This window comes from Platalea leucorodia (genome assembly GCF_965183815.1).
Source record: "Platalea leucorodia genome assembly, chromosome: 1".
Taxonomy (NCBI): Eukaryota; Metazoa; Chordata; class Aves; order Pelecaniformes; family Threskiornithidae; genus Platalea; species Platalea leucorodia.
This window is the reverse complement of record NC_138823.1, coordinates 104,282,667-104,297,145: the sequence shown is the minus strand read 5'-3', so window position 1 is coordinate 104,297,145 and position 14,479 is coordinate 104,282,667. Positions and strand designations below refer to the sequence as shown.

The 14,479-nt window shown below is 39.8% G+C and overlaps 1 protein-coding gene across 5 annotated transcripts in view; it reads right to left on the bottom strand.

Annotated features, from left to right (window-relative positions):
- Nucleotides 1-654: 654 nt before the first annotated feature.
- Nucleotides 655-14,479, bottom strand: part of ADNP2 (ADNP homeobox 2) — a 28,194-nt gene continuing 14,369 nt past the window's right edge. For 4 of the 5 annotated variants that reach the window (XM_082305128.1, XM_082305130.1, XM_082305131.1 and 1 more), the window contains 2 exons: nucleotides 10,457-10,546; nucleotides 655-5,965 (listed from right to left, as the gene is read on the bottom strand). In XM_082305128.1, coding sequence (XP_082161254.1) covers nucleotides 2,981-5,965; nucleotides 10,457-10,546 — 3,075 coding nt within the window. In that variant the 3' untranslated portion in view covers nucleotides 655-2,980. Of the gene's footprint in view, nucleotides 5,966-6,050; nucleotides 6,103-10,456; nucleotides 10,547-14,479 lie in introns of those variants that run through there. The other variant, XM_082305132.1, reaches the window with a different exon arrangement.

Genomic DNA, 14,479 nt, shown 5'->3' with positions numbered 1-14,479 from the left:
GCAGCTCCTTTGGTAATTCATTTTCCCCAACAGCATACACCAGGAGTGTTAGGCTCTGGCCATAGAAAAGTGCCAGAGAGGCATGTACCACACTGCCCACACGTAGCCCTAGACAGGGGCAGCAGTACCTTTCCAGACTAACACTTTCTAACCGAATGACTTCACACCTGAGAAGCCTACAGCAAAAGCCTAATTTAGTTAAAGCCACTGATTTAACTTGGCTGTTTTCAGGCTCCTTGGCTTTTCTGAAAACCATGACCATACTGTGTCTCAGTCACTCCTTTCACATTTCAAAATTCATCTGCTCTTTGTTTCTACAGTCCTCATTTAATGACAGCAGGAGTATTTAGTGATAGCAAATTAGTACCAAGATTTAAGAACATCAGTCTCTAGGAAAATATGCAGCTGTCAGTATCTGAGATAATAGAAGGTATTACTATAATGCACTAAGGTCTACCTAAAGCATCTGGATCTAAGTCCTAGGTCTTACTTTCCTTTTGTGTCTTTTAACAGCTATTTTGCACCAAAAGAAACTTTCACATCCAGTTCCCTGAATATACTAAAAGGGGGGGGGGGAAGGTGTAAGTAATCATTTGCACACACACCTAAGAGAAAGTTAGAAAGCTGGTTTATTTGAAACTGTGAAGCCAAAGTCCAATAAATAAAATGCTTAACATCACCCCTGGACACTATGTAGGAAAACTCTGGTAAGACTGGACTGCTCCTTGGTGCCCCAAGCATGGATGAACCCTGAAATGACTTCCCAGCTCCCCACTCCAGGCCACGCTGTCATCTCAAGAACAATCTTTAACCACTGATGGCAAGCCTTCCCCAGATGCACGCTGCCGAATTCCTCCCTGCTGCAGTTTTACCGATACCAGCAGAACTACCCAAAGACGACAGGGCTCACAGCATCAAGGTTTTAAGAGTGAAAATGAGCACCTATATTTCAGAACTTCTATAGAGCATCCCTCTTTCTCACTCAGAGCCCTTCAAACTGGTTCATGAAGTGTGCGATGCCCAAATATCACTTTTTTATTTTTAATGAGCTATTATTAGCCTGTAAGAACACACACTGCTTCTTACGCACTGTCACTCTTTGGGGCGGGGCGTGCGGACGATCCCATAAATGGTGCTCATATTTGTTCAACACTGCTATTAAATGACTAGATTTTTCCAAATAGCAAATTTTCTCAGTTTAAGTTAACTGTATCTTACATATACATTAAAATTCTTTGAAGTTATCAATACGAAAATATCAAGATTGTATCCAAAATAGAATTTCAAACAGCTTACAGAACCTCAGGTGGACAGTCACCAAATCCTGCTAAAAATGTCATGCTCTTTTAGAAACAGCACAAAAAACAATTCTATATCTGCTTTAAAAACTATTGCACAGGCCAAAAGTATGCTTAGTACTTAAATAGAAATAAGCTTGGGCATAACACGCCTTACTTGTAACGCTAGCACAAGTGAACTGGCAGAAGAGCCTGCTCCTCTTTTTCTTTTGGGAAAGAAGGGTGGGGAGACTGGGATGAAGAGGAGGAAGAAAAAATAATGCATATTTTAGGTTATTTATTATATAACTGGCTATTAATGAATATTGGAGGCACTGTTTGACAAGCCAGATGAAACCAAGCATATCCAGAAAGGACAGTACTAAACAAGGCCGCAATGTGGCCACCAGTACTACAGTCTGTTCTTCAACTCAAGTGACCCTTCCCAACAGCTTTTCTGTAATCTGTAATAGGGATGCTAGTTCATACTGGACAAGATAGTCTATTTGGGTTTTACGCTATTCTTATGCTCTCTATAGGACACTAAAAAACAATCACTACGTGAGTATCATTGGTTCAGGCACTCAACAGTTTAAAGTCTTGATGCTACCAATTAATCCAGTTTCAGTTTGTACAATTTCTGACTCAAAGGAATTCAAACCGTGTATCTAATTTGCTGGGGAGGAGGCACTGCTCAGTTACTACCTCATGCAACAGCAATTTAAAATAAAAATCAGATTTCTCACCAAACTTTGGTGGTATTTGGATAAGGCTTCTACAGGTAAGTTATGCGCACAGAAATCATATACTCCACGTCTCAAAGCAATCTGACACTCTCCAAAGCAGTTTTGCTTTTTGAAAAAGAAAAGAAACCAAATGCTGCTACCAAGCTTTGAACAACAGGTATTTAAACAACCAGGCTTCAATACCAACAAGAAGAGTAAACGCTTCCGGTTAGCAAGATCTATTTAACAGATAATAACACAACCATTTCAAGTCAGTTAATTGTAACACTTCAATAGGCACCCCCAAGCCCCTCAATCCCCACCATGTTAATACTCCTTGGATACTACAAGTCATCGGACTTAACTGGCACGGGTATTTTGACCGAAGAAAAAAAAAAGATTGCCACGTATTTTATTGCTACCGGTGCACTGGGAATTTGAAGGGGCAATGGATGTGAAGGCTACAATCGCTTCTTCAGTAGATAAAACAAAAATAGGTTAAAAAAATTAGGAGGACTTAAAAACACGAATAATCAAATAGATGTTTTTCACGTAGTTTACCTCAGTATTTTAACCAACATTATACATTTTATTGTTTAGAAAAGATGACGACATCGCAGAAAAATAAAATAAAATTTGTTTTGAACAGGACAAATGTTTTACATGGTGGTATAAAAAGTGTAATGGGAGCCTGGAGGGGAAGAAAGGAAACGGAACAAAAAAAACCCCCAAAACCCACTACTCCAGAAAAAGTAAAAAGCTAAAACAAATTCCAGATGTGTAAGTCTGAAGGTTTTAGCTTTTTCAAATACACAACTACGTGTGCCTTTCACAATAACAGTCACAACTGAACGAGACTTTTTGTACTACTGAACCCTTCAACAGGCCAGTCTGCAAGTTAAAACAAATAATACAATAAACTGCTAAATCGGTAAGTATGCAATTATGGATTGCTTTTAGCTGTTATAAAAAGCTTGTTTACATATCTAATGGTTCATCTTTTATATTCAAACTGTGCTTAATATTTTTTAGTTCAGACATACTGAAGCCCAGCAGCACAGATGGTTTGTGATTATTTATCGCCTTTAAGCATATATTCCTCCTTTTTCCAAAGAATGATGCAACGTCAATTTTCCACGCATATAGCAGCGAGGACAGTAATTCCATCTCTTTTTTAGAAGGATATGGCCTCTCATGAAAGTAGTCTGTCAAAAACTGTTTTTGAGCCTCGTACGAATTGTGATCATACTGTCTAGGATCTACTGCCAGAATGCGAAGATCCTCACTAGAAGGAAGCTTCTTCATCTCAGTCCTAGTATTAATCTTTTGTCGCTTGAAAGGCACTACCCCTGACTTCACTTCTTTTTCTGGAGATAGAGCGATGCCAGTACTTAAGCTCAGAGGCTGCTGTTCCTTATTCCTTTGGTCTTCTGCAACAAAGCAGGAATCCGATTGCTTTCTTTTCAGTAGCGCAGAATCATGCTTTTCACCATTCATGAACAGCAGCTCTTTCTTCTCAGACCGCTCAAGCTGCATCTTCACACTTGAGTTGCTGTCTTTGGGAGCACTTCTACAACGGAGCAAATGTACAGCGATAGCTGTTAGAGTCATATTTCCAGTGTACACACCGCAACAGTGGATGCACTTGAAAGCAGGAGACTTCAAAATTGTATGTACAGTTGGCATTATATGATGCCGCTCTTTCAAATGCATTTCATAGGTTTCTTTACTAACAAACGTACCAAAGCAAAAGGGACAGGTTAACACTTTTTTGTTGCACCTACTATTCACTTCTGCTGTCTGAGGTTTCACTTTGATGTAAACAGGGACAAGTGTCCTTGAATTTAGTCCAGCAAGCACTGCCAAATGTACTTCTCTTTCACCAATGTCTTCTTTTGGTAACACTGTACTGAAATCAAAGTGTGGAAATACAAGGTCACCCTGAGCATCATTACCTAGCTGAAATCCTCTGTTGCTATAATCTGCATGTAACTGCTTTTTCCCATTGTGTGTAGCTTTATTGTGCTCCACGAGGCTTTTTAAGTCATGGAAAGTAACTGTGCAAAACAAGCAAGCTAAGCCATGCATCAAGAGATGTTTCATGAGCTCTTCTTCACAGAGAAAACATTTACAAGAGAAACACCGGACCGTCTTTTCGGTCATCCACCTCAGAAAGGGTGCGCAAGCTGCAAGTTTGTCAGGTTGTGGGGTTTCTTCCATTTTTACTTCACCGTGTTTGTGGGCCACCTCCATGTGCACCTGGTAGACATTTGATGGGAAAAGCTCATTGCAAACAGGGCAAGTCTTCCACTGCTTAGCCTGTCTGATAGCCTGACTTGTTTCAGGGCCAGGCGGGGAGGCTTGCAACGATAGATTCTGAGACATTAAAACTACGGGAGGAGAGGGCGCACCAGCCGGAGACTGGGACAACTGAGCTACTGTCCCAGACTGCATTAGTTGGTTGGGCACTTGTGGTGGCGTAACAGTTGCTACTCCACCACCAGGAGGTACGGGCAAAGTAACCGAAACTGGGGCAAGCGTGTACGTAGGTATCCCATTAACCTGCTTACCAGTTGGAATCAACTGCCTAAGTATAGAACCTGCAGTCAAAAAAGTTGTGTTTTGAGAAACTGCAGGTTGAACTGGCTGATTTACTAGGATAACCGCTGGGGCAACAGGTTGATTAAGCTGAAGAAACCCAGGTCTGACAGGCTGTCTGACAGGAACAACCCCAGAGGCAACAGGCTGCAGAACCCCCGATGCAACTGTCGGCGCCACAGGAAGGACCCTGGGACCAATGGGTCTATTCACATTCCCAAGCGACTGGTTGATGGAGAGAACTCCTGGTGCAACCGGCTGATTCACAGGGAGGACTCCTGGTGCAACCGGTCCATTTACAGGGCTGACGGGTTGAGTAACAGGTAGCGTTCCAGCTGCAACCGGACCGTTTATAGTACCAATGGGTTGATTAATAGGAAAGAGCCCAGGCCTGACTGCGGGGGCCACAGTTCTATTTACGGTCCCGACAGAATGATTAAGAGGAATAGCTCCAGCCCTCACAGGCTGATTAAGGGGGAGCCTATGGGAAACAATGATAGGCTGGGAAGGTGATGGCTGAATATTGACGTTATTCTGACCTACAGGAAGATTACTAGATACAAGAGTAACGTGCGACGGGGTAACAACTGGAGCAGAAGTTGTATGTGGAAGGCTACCAGAGGCACTTGGAACAGGCAGTGGTCTGACTGTGTTTTGAACTGCTTTTGGCTGCACCACACTCTGGTTTTGATTATTCTGTGGAAACGCAAGCTGGATGCAGGCCGGAGCTGTGACAGAACCTGCGGGGGCAGCGGCAGGCCCTGCAGATGGAGCAGGCACTGCCACACCTTGGGGAGGCTTTGGAGCAATATACATTTGTTTCACCAGTCCTGGTTTCTTAATATGTTCTGAAATCACAGACCGAAGTTTGTTCTCCAGGTCTCGGTGTGTTTCAGCTGTCAAAACATGATACATTAAAGAATCTTGGCTGTTTGCAGAAGCATTGCATTTTTTACAGTAGTGCTCAATAGAATTCTCTTTACTTTCATCAGGTTTCTGGCCAAAATATGTACTTATTAAGTTTTGAAAATGGTTCATCAGCACATGTTTCTTCATATTGTAATACAACGTGTCTGTAAAGTGACATTTTAGACATGTAAAGTTTATGATGTCACTCCTGAATTGTTTCATGCCATCCAAAATGCTGACTGTATAGTTCTGTATTCTTTTATTAGATGAATGAAACATCCGGATATGTTTTCCCACTATTTTGGGATCAGAAGCAAATGCACATTTTGGGCAAGGAACCACCAGCTCTTGGTCCATTTCATCCTCATGGTAACGGTGCAAGTGATTCTTGAATGAAGTAAGCAATTTTGACGAGAACTTGCATAAGCTACAGCAGTACGGCTTTGTTCTGTATCTCTGCAAACAAAACAAAAACATCCACTTAGAAACTGCCAGTTTCTAAATCCCTGCTATCTATTTGAAAGTAAGTCTGCACTATCACCTGTCAAAACTGCCTTCATTGGATGTATAGCATGTATCTTCTCAGTTTCGTGGAGATCTGTTTTTGAAAAGCAGACTTAGAGATGACATACTTAAAGGGAGAAACATTTGTGCCTTTTTTGCTTCTTTATAATTTATTAAGAAGCCTTAAGTGAGTTCACTTCTACTCCAGCTCACAAGAAGTAATTCTGAAGCCCCTTTTTAAAGATGGGTATCACAGAACAAGGTAAGAAGAATTTGTACGCCACTGTACGTAGGAGGTGAAGCCTCAGCAATTAGGAACAGCAGCCCTTTTAATATGACAGTTTTAAAGCTTTATGTAGTTCAGGGCCACCTCCTATCTACTGGAGAAAAAGAGCGAAGAGAGAAGGGGTGGGGGCTTTTTTGTGTATTTCAATACCCTACACTTCACTGAAAGCTCTCCAAAAGCACCTCTCCCAGCAAAGCCACAAAAGACTAATTTTTTAAGAACATTCTTTTGGAGCCAGATTAATAATAGAAAGAGAAAGGAATAAAACCCCCTTATATGATAAAGCAGCAATGACCTCTCTGTATTAGCTCAACATACTGGACATCCCATCACAGTAATTTCTTTAAGAAACTTCCTCTAGCACACTCATTATAGAGCATATAGATCCTTCTCAGAAAAATATTTTAGCTGTATAAAAATAAATCTAACTATCTTTCACTAACCAATGGCTTGCTCCCTCAATTACATGTCACTTCACAGCATTGTTTTGTATTGTACATTACTTTTTGTATCCATATGAACATTATTTGCTTTTTTGAAAAAACTGGTAGCCCTGTCAACCATATTTTTCTTATCAGCTTCCTAGGAAGCTAACCCTGGCTCCTGACAAAAACTACAGAAACAGTCACAGCAACATCCAGGTGACAAATCTGCACTCTCAAACATCTCGTGGAACTTGTCTGTTCCCTCAGATGTATTTTTCACCCTACTGACTTCTGCCCCTTAAGAAACACCATCCAAAGGGAACAAGCTGTTCCTCCACTACAGCATCCAGCCTAGCTAGATCACACACATACATGTCACAGACACGTTATAAAGAACTGTAGCAAAAATTTGTGCATTTTTTTTTTGTCATTTCATATAGCCATGAAAGTGTCATCTATTAGCAGTACTAGAAGAGTCTCCTGATAACCAAAATCTAACCTCCAAATTCAAAAGATTGGGTCAGATAAAGCCACTGGCTGGCTAAGGCTGCTGAAGAGTACAGTGTGAAGGTATCAGTGAATCATCCTCTACTTATCCTCTTCAGGTGTCTGGTCTCAGCTGCTAGTAAACAGCACCACAGCAAATTAGAAGAACCTTCAATCTTAAAGTATACTGAGTAGAGAAAGGCCACTGACACTACTGAACGAATGAAGCATACAGAGCATTACTAGAAGCTGCACCTCACTAGCTTTACTTCTTCAGAAGTCAGGTAACAAAGAGAGGTGACTGCTTATTTTAATTGGTTGTCTGAGGCTAGAAAAGCTTATATGCTTTTAAATACTGGGCCCATACACTCTTTAGTTCCTCCCCACCCCACTTCTGGTTTGCCTCTTTCTGTCCCCATAAACTTACACCATAGTGTAATACACTGTTGATATTTCCTTGCTGCCAAGTCCAAACAATTATTGTTAGATGCATGAGAACACTCTACAAGTAAGTGGTCCAAGTGCTGAATGAATTTACTATTTCATAGTAATGATGTGTTTACTTCTTATAGAAACAAGCATTGCAGTATACCACTAAGAAACTGCCCCAGTACCTGCATATTGGTAAGTCTAGGGAAAATAATATTCCATGGTTCTATCAAATTAGGACAAATCCTAAAGTCCCATTACTTAGCTCAAAAAGAAAAAAAAGACAACCCAACAACAAAAAATCCCCAAAAATTCTGTTTCAGCAGAACAGAAGTATGTGGAAGTCCGCTACTTTGATGTTTTCTGTATGAAATAGAGCTCTTCCACACAAAGGCCTTAGAAAATAATCTCATGAGCATGTTCTCCTTGCATACACATCTAAGCTGCTTTTTATGTTCGCAAGTGCTACTATAGTCTACTAATGGCATCTCAGTTTTACAGAAAATTTGACAAAATAAGAATTCTAAGACACTTAGGAAAAATGAAGCATCTTGGAGATTGACCAACATAACCCTAAACTGTACAAATGGAATCCAAAAAGGTTTATTAGAGGCATTTAGGAAAACTCGATTAGTCCCACTCCAAAGAATACACCCCAGAACAGAGTAACACTTTCTGCTGTGTAGTCTCATGTTCCGCACAACCTAGAGACAAGCAGAAAGACCAACAGCCTCCAAAACTTGATGTTCTTCCAGAATTAATGTCTCCCTAAAAATAGTACTAATTGTAGAAACCACCACCAACTAACAACTAATCCAAATAGACATTTTCTCCAGCCCACTGAGTTTCCAACGTAGCTCAAACAACTTATTTTCCCCTTATGATAACAACTCTGGAATAGAACGTCCTGAAAGACCAACTTCTTGTCTCCCAAATCTAGGCAGCATGATGCCAAGACATGCGAATAATATATATCAAGGAACCATGGTTGTTTAAAGAAAATGGATAGGAACAAGTTTAGCATGCAAAAGATATAGCTTGACAAATCTGTTCCACAGCAACACATTACAAACTCTACACTGAAGTTCACCAGATCAGATTCCAATCTTGTTTTCTGGACAGATATAGATACTACTGGTCATGCTGACTAGCTGAGTCAAGATCTGTATTTCTCCCTTCTGGTAAGGGATCCAGTCTCTCTGCCTGGTCTCTCTCCAGACAACAGGAATGAAAGAAGATTCCCTCTCCAGTGCATCATTTTTAGTTCTTTTCCATTTTCACTGAAATGGCTAATTATTTTTCCTAAAGGACTGTGGAAGGAAGACAGAAAAAAAAAAAAAAACACCTTTCATCTTAAGTTTTAGACAGGAAGCTTCACTTGCTCTGTCTTCATCCTCCTCTTCCCTGTTTCATGTCTGGACAGGAGGGGGAACCTCCCCTGCTCAGCTAACACAGAAGATCTCCCAACACTGAATTTCTTTCTTTACTCAGAAGGTGGAGGAAAGGGCAAAAAAGAACAAAATCAGCAAGGCTAGAGCTCAGATAACATGCTGACTGGAGCCAGGAGACCTGGTAAAAGGAGAAGTTTTCCATGTGCATAAAGAAAGAAAAAAGAAGGGAGGGAAGGGGGGGGGGGCAGGCAGGGACAGAGAGACCATCATAACCATTAACGAGATTTAATCCATTCACCTAAAGGTAGTCTTGACTGAAGGTAACTGTAAGCTTTATCTGAAGCGGTGCCAAGAGGCTAGATACAATCTGTCTTTACAAATCTAGTCAAACAAGTCACATTTGAATCATCAACAGATGAACCTCCAGTCTTGAATGTGTGAAACCAAGTTCAGGAAAGGAGAACTAGGAGACAAAGCAGACAAAAGGTCCTGAACGGTAGCAGGGGTCACTTTCTACTAAATGACAGTTTGGCAAAGACTGAGTGGCTTTGTTTGGTCAGCCTGTATGTTGAGGGCTTTCTTAAAAAATGCAACTATTGCACTTGGCAACCTCAGTTTGTTTTAAACATGGTAAAGGCAGATAAAAAAAAATCCTGGCAAACCACCACCAGACTATTCTAAACCATTACCTTTTGATCCAGGATGAAAGGAGCAGACCCACCACTGGTTACATGCTGTTGACAGGCCTTCCTCATGAAAGCAATCAGAAGCCCTAAGACTATTCAGCAAGACCAAGAAAAGACTACCTTTTCTTCTGGATATACTCCTATGCTCTACATAGTATCTTAGAAACTTGCTAGAATATAAAATTATGGAAATCCTTTGGTTTGTTCGTCTCAACCCCACCTTTCTTGTACATTCTACCTTCACACAAGATTCCAGCTATAGAAAACTAAAAGCCGTTTCACATACACAAATCTAACTGGAATATGTTTTCTGCTGCAAGCCTATCCCAAGCCGCTAATGATAATTTCAGCTTAATGCACTTGCATTTATGCAATCACATTTTCACCCTTCCAATGAAACAAGAAGCATGTTGTATACAAGACCATGTTAAGACTACACATCAGATTAGGCTAAAAAGGCAGAGCATTAGTATGACATCTTAAATACTGATGTTCAAGGTTGTATCCTTAAAGACAGCAAATGGCATACATAGTCCTTAAAGCCAGCTGCATTACAGGGAAGAACACAGAGGGAATGAAAGATTATTCCCTGACTAATTGTACTTAGAAAACAGACGTTAAAGCTATTTTTTTACCATAAAAAAAGGTGTATTTTAACTTTTCCAGGACTTCTGAAAGTGATAAAATTCAGCAACTCCACGTGTACGTCGACCCAGAATTTCTAACACAGATATACATACCTTCCTTTTGCCCACAGACTCCCAAGGAGAGACATCACTCCATGAAGTGTTACAAAAGTGTTTTTCACCTGGGTCAAAACTCTTAAGATTCTAAAAGAAAAAAAAAGAAAACAAGAAATAATCTGCTTTTGCAGTCTGTTCTGAATACAAAAATATCTCAATACAGAGCAAGGAAAAAGAAAAAAGGAAAAGTCACACAAACAGAGGATGAATGAAAAGTCCATACAGTATTACGATACAGCTCTCAAAACTCATTTCAAAGAAATTACTACTCTGACCCCTCTTTGATTTATTTTCCTCAAATAATTGTTCACATGACTGCCTCATAATATAGCAGGAATTCTGAACACTTCATAGTTACTGAAAATAATATAGGAGTGAAAATATTTACATTTTAATTCCATTGCTTCTAGCCAAGTTCACAGTGAACACTGAAAGATATTTTCTCCTTTTACCTTCCTCCTCCTCAGTCTGTAATATTTCACTATTTACTTCCATTTATTGACTTAGCACTATGGTTTATTTTGCAACAGGTTTTAGTATTACATCTTCATAGCATTGCCATGCTTTCACTTGGAAAAACAAAGACATTCCCAGAAGCTTACTTCAAAGAGCAGCAATATTTTTCCTCAAGCTGTAAAAGCAACAATATTATTGTGTCTGGAACAACCATGTCAGGGTAAACAGCTTTCCTTATAGCATTCTTCTAATCAATCCCATCAGAGCAGTTTACGTTCCTCAAACCAAAGCCAGCTACTTCTCTAAAAATCTTAAGTTCCTCTCCAATTTTCTGAGGCCCACACATATGCAAACACAAACTTAATGGAAAAAAAAACTAGATTCCTGTTTGCTAGGCATTCCTGAAGACCCTAGGCTAGCTTCAACAGCACACTAGAGCGTCTTAGATGAAACACAGGCTACAAATCCAGGCTTAATCCACAGAAAACTAGCATCGCTTCTCTCCTCACATTCTCCTTCCCTTTCACAAACCCCTCTTCACTCAAAATTCTGCAAGATGCTTAGAGAGGGTGAGATGTTTTCACCTCTGCACCAAACCCCACTGGAAGAGCAGAAGCATGTAATAAAGACCATTTAAGATTACATCATCTTCAAGAGAAGTGGAATTCATAAATCTAATAGTTTGTGGTCAAAAAAACCAATGCAACATTTATGTGAAATTTACAAGCAACCCAGGATATACTGAGCAACAAAAAGAAACAAAGCCTCTAGCAGTCAAACAAATACACAATCCTACTTAATGCAGGCTCTGTCTGAGCTAGGCTTCTGTCCACACCGTGCAAATGTCAGCATCCCTGTGTGTATAACAGATTATAGTGAGCCAGAAGCTCATGCCAATGATAATTTGATTTAAATTAAATTATTCAAGAATTTAGAAAAATGTAGTTAAGTTTGCAATAAGCTTTCTAGCTTTTTTCAACCTTCAAGTTTCCCCAAGGAGAATCCTTTAGAGCTCAGCGCAACAACAAACCAACCCCTTCCATTCTGATCGACATCTAGGCACTGAATGAGTCATCTATTTGCCCTTCAGTCAAACCTTCTTTAAAAAAAAAAAAACCAAAAAAAAAACCAAAACACACACACCACCTTAGAGAGAACCCTTGCATGGAACAAAAGAACTCCCACAGCCTTAGAGAACGTGATGCTTTTCTTACATATGTTTGATAGAGAAAATGAAGAGACTCAAGATTTACTAACAATTCTTCAGCCGAACACGCTGCAGTGAATTACACACTGTTAAGAAGTTTTATTGAAGTTTATGGCCTACCCCAAACATGTTCTGCTTTTGGTTTGAGAACCCTCCACCAAGGGAGGCTCCTAGACTTGAACACCAGATTCCCACAAGCCAAATGTATGTGACAGTAAGTCTAGATCATTTTGCTGAAACATTTGTTTCCTACAGAGAAATATTCACAGATAAAGATAGATAACCATTCTTATCATTACAATTAGCCAGTGCGAACGGCCATTCTGAACTCCTGCTTTAAACAGAGATCCATGTTGACATCCCAGAAGCAAGTTTTGATCCGTTAACTTGTTACGCCCTTCCCACATTTCTCACTTCAAGGAGGGGAGGAAAACAGGAGAAGGGAAAGGTAACAAGAAGGGAATAAAAACGCTCTGAGAAGCCTGATTAATATTTCTAAGCTTAAGAGAAAAACATTTTAGAACGAAGAACTGTTCTCCCCTCTGTATTAAAACCATAACCGTTTTCCAGAACAGAAAGATAAAATGCTCAGTTTAAATGAAGACTTAAAGATCACAATATGTTAAAGAAGTTAAAATCATTTCCTAAAGGAAAGCCTCTGACTTTACAGTGTACTTGAAAGTACTACTTTGAGAATCCAACTAGTAATCTAGCACAAAAGGCTCATGTTTTCTTCCTAGCAGAGATCAATCAAGAACTTTTAGCCTAAAAACTAATCCATTTGGTCTCCAAGCTACAAAGAGATACTAGTTGTATGTGAAATTCCTTCACCTTCCTCACAAACTACTGTCCATTATCATGCCTTATTAGAACAGTTTAAGACCAATTTTAAGACCAGATGGCAGGTCAAGTTTGTATCATATCATTTCATATCGTTTCCTAAATGGTCCAGCTTCCTCACAAGGACAATGTCCAGAAATAAATCATAATATTTGAGGGGAAAAAACAAAACAAAACAAAAAACTTCAGCTACTTCTCACCTATTAAGACATCACACACCCTATTCTACCAAAAAGAAATACCACGATCATATGAGCCAAGTACAAGTCAAGTTCTAAAAACCATTCTTCTTGCTGCTAAAGTTATACCAAAACGAGCCCCAGATTACCTGGAAAAAACAAACTGAAGTTATGAAATTGGTTGAGGGAGAATTATTTGCAAAGAAAAAAGTGGTATTTTTTTGCCCACATTTCACAGAGCTTTTTCCAGAATGGAAACTGTGCTGGGTTCCCCACCACCACCATTTATTAAAAACGAAACAAAACCAAACACACACCACTCTCAATCCCAAAAAAACAACCAAACACAAAACACCTTATTCTTCATTCCCCATTAAACCCCATACTGCAATCAAAAAGTTAGACTGTAATCAGTTTCATAGCAAAAACTAGCATCATCAAAACACTTCTACTTCAAAGGGTCAAGACAGAACAGCTTCTGACTTAGGTTTAATTACAAAACAATATACAACACAATAAAAAGAGTTAAGAAAATAGAAATTACTAGACAAATACACCTCTTCCTGAGCTCTTATGACATTTATTTAGATATATCAAACATTGTTCCACTGCAATAACCAAGAACATTCCAAAATTAGATATGCACATAGACCTTAAGCATTTTTTTCCCCAATCGCTTGCTTACACAGTTTCAGAAAAAGCACCACAAAAGAAACACAGCACCCCTAAAGAGAGTTAACTTACTTTAGTACCATCATACAGAATTAATCCAAACTCTTGACTATGGTCAACATGACGTCAAACATATAGAACAGCCAAAAACTCCTGTGTACTAGCTGGCTGAAATACATTACCGGTTAGTCACCGAGTTGCATGACTAACCTGGCAGGCAGCTAAACACCACCCAGTCGTTCGCTCACTCCCCCTCCAGTGGGATGGGGGAGAGAATCACTACAACAACAACAAAGGTAAAACTCATGGGTTGAGATAAAGACAATTTAATAGGACAGAAAAGGAAGGGATAATAATAATAATAATGATAAAAGAATTATCAAAAATAAGTAATGCACAATACCATTGCTGACCATCCACTGACCAATGCCCAGCCAATTCCTGAGCAGTGCACCCCTGGCCATCATTTCCACTAGTTTATATGCTGAGCATGACATCATACAGTATGCAATATCCCTTTGGTCAGTTGGGGTCAGCTGTCCTGGCTGTGTCCCATCCCAATTTCTTATGCACCCCTAGCCTATTTGCTGGTGGGGCACTGTGAGAAGCAAGAAGAGACCACAACTCTGCGTAAGCACTGCTCAGCAACAACTAAAACATCAGTAT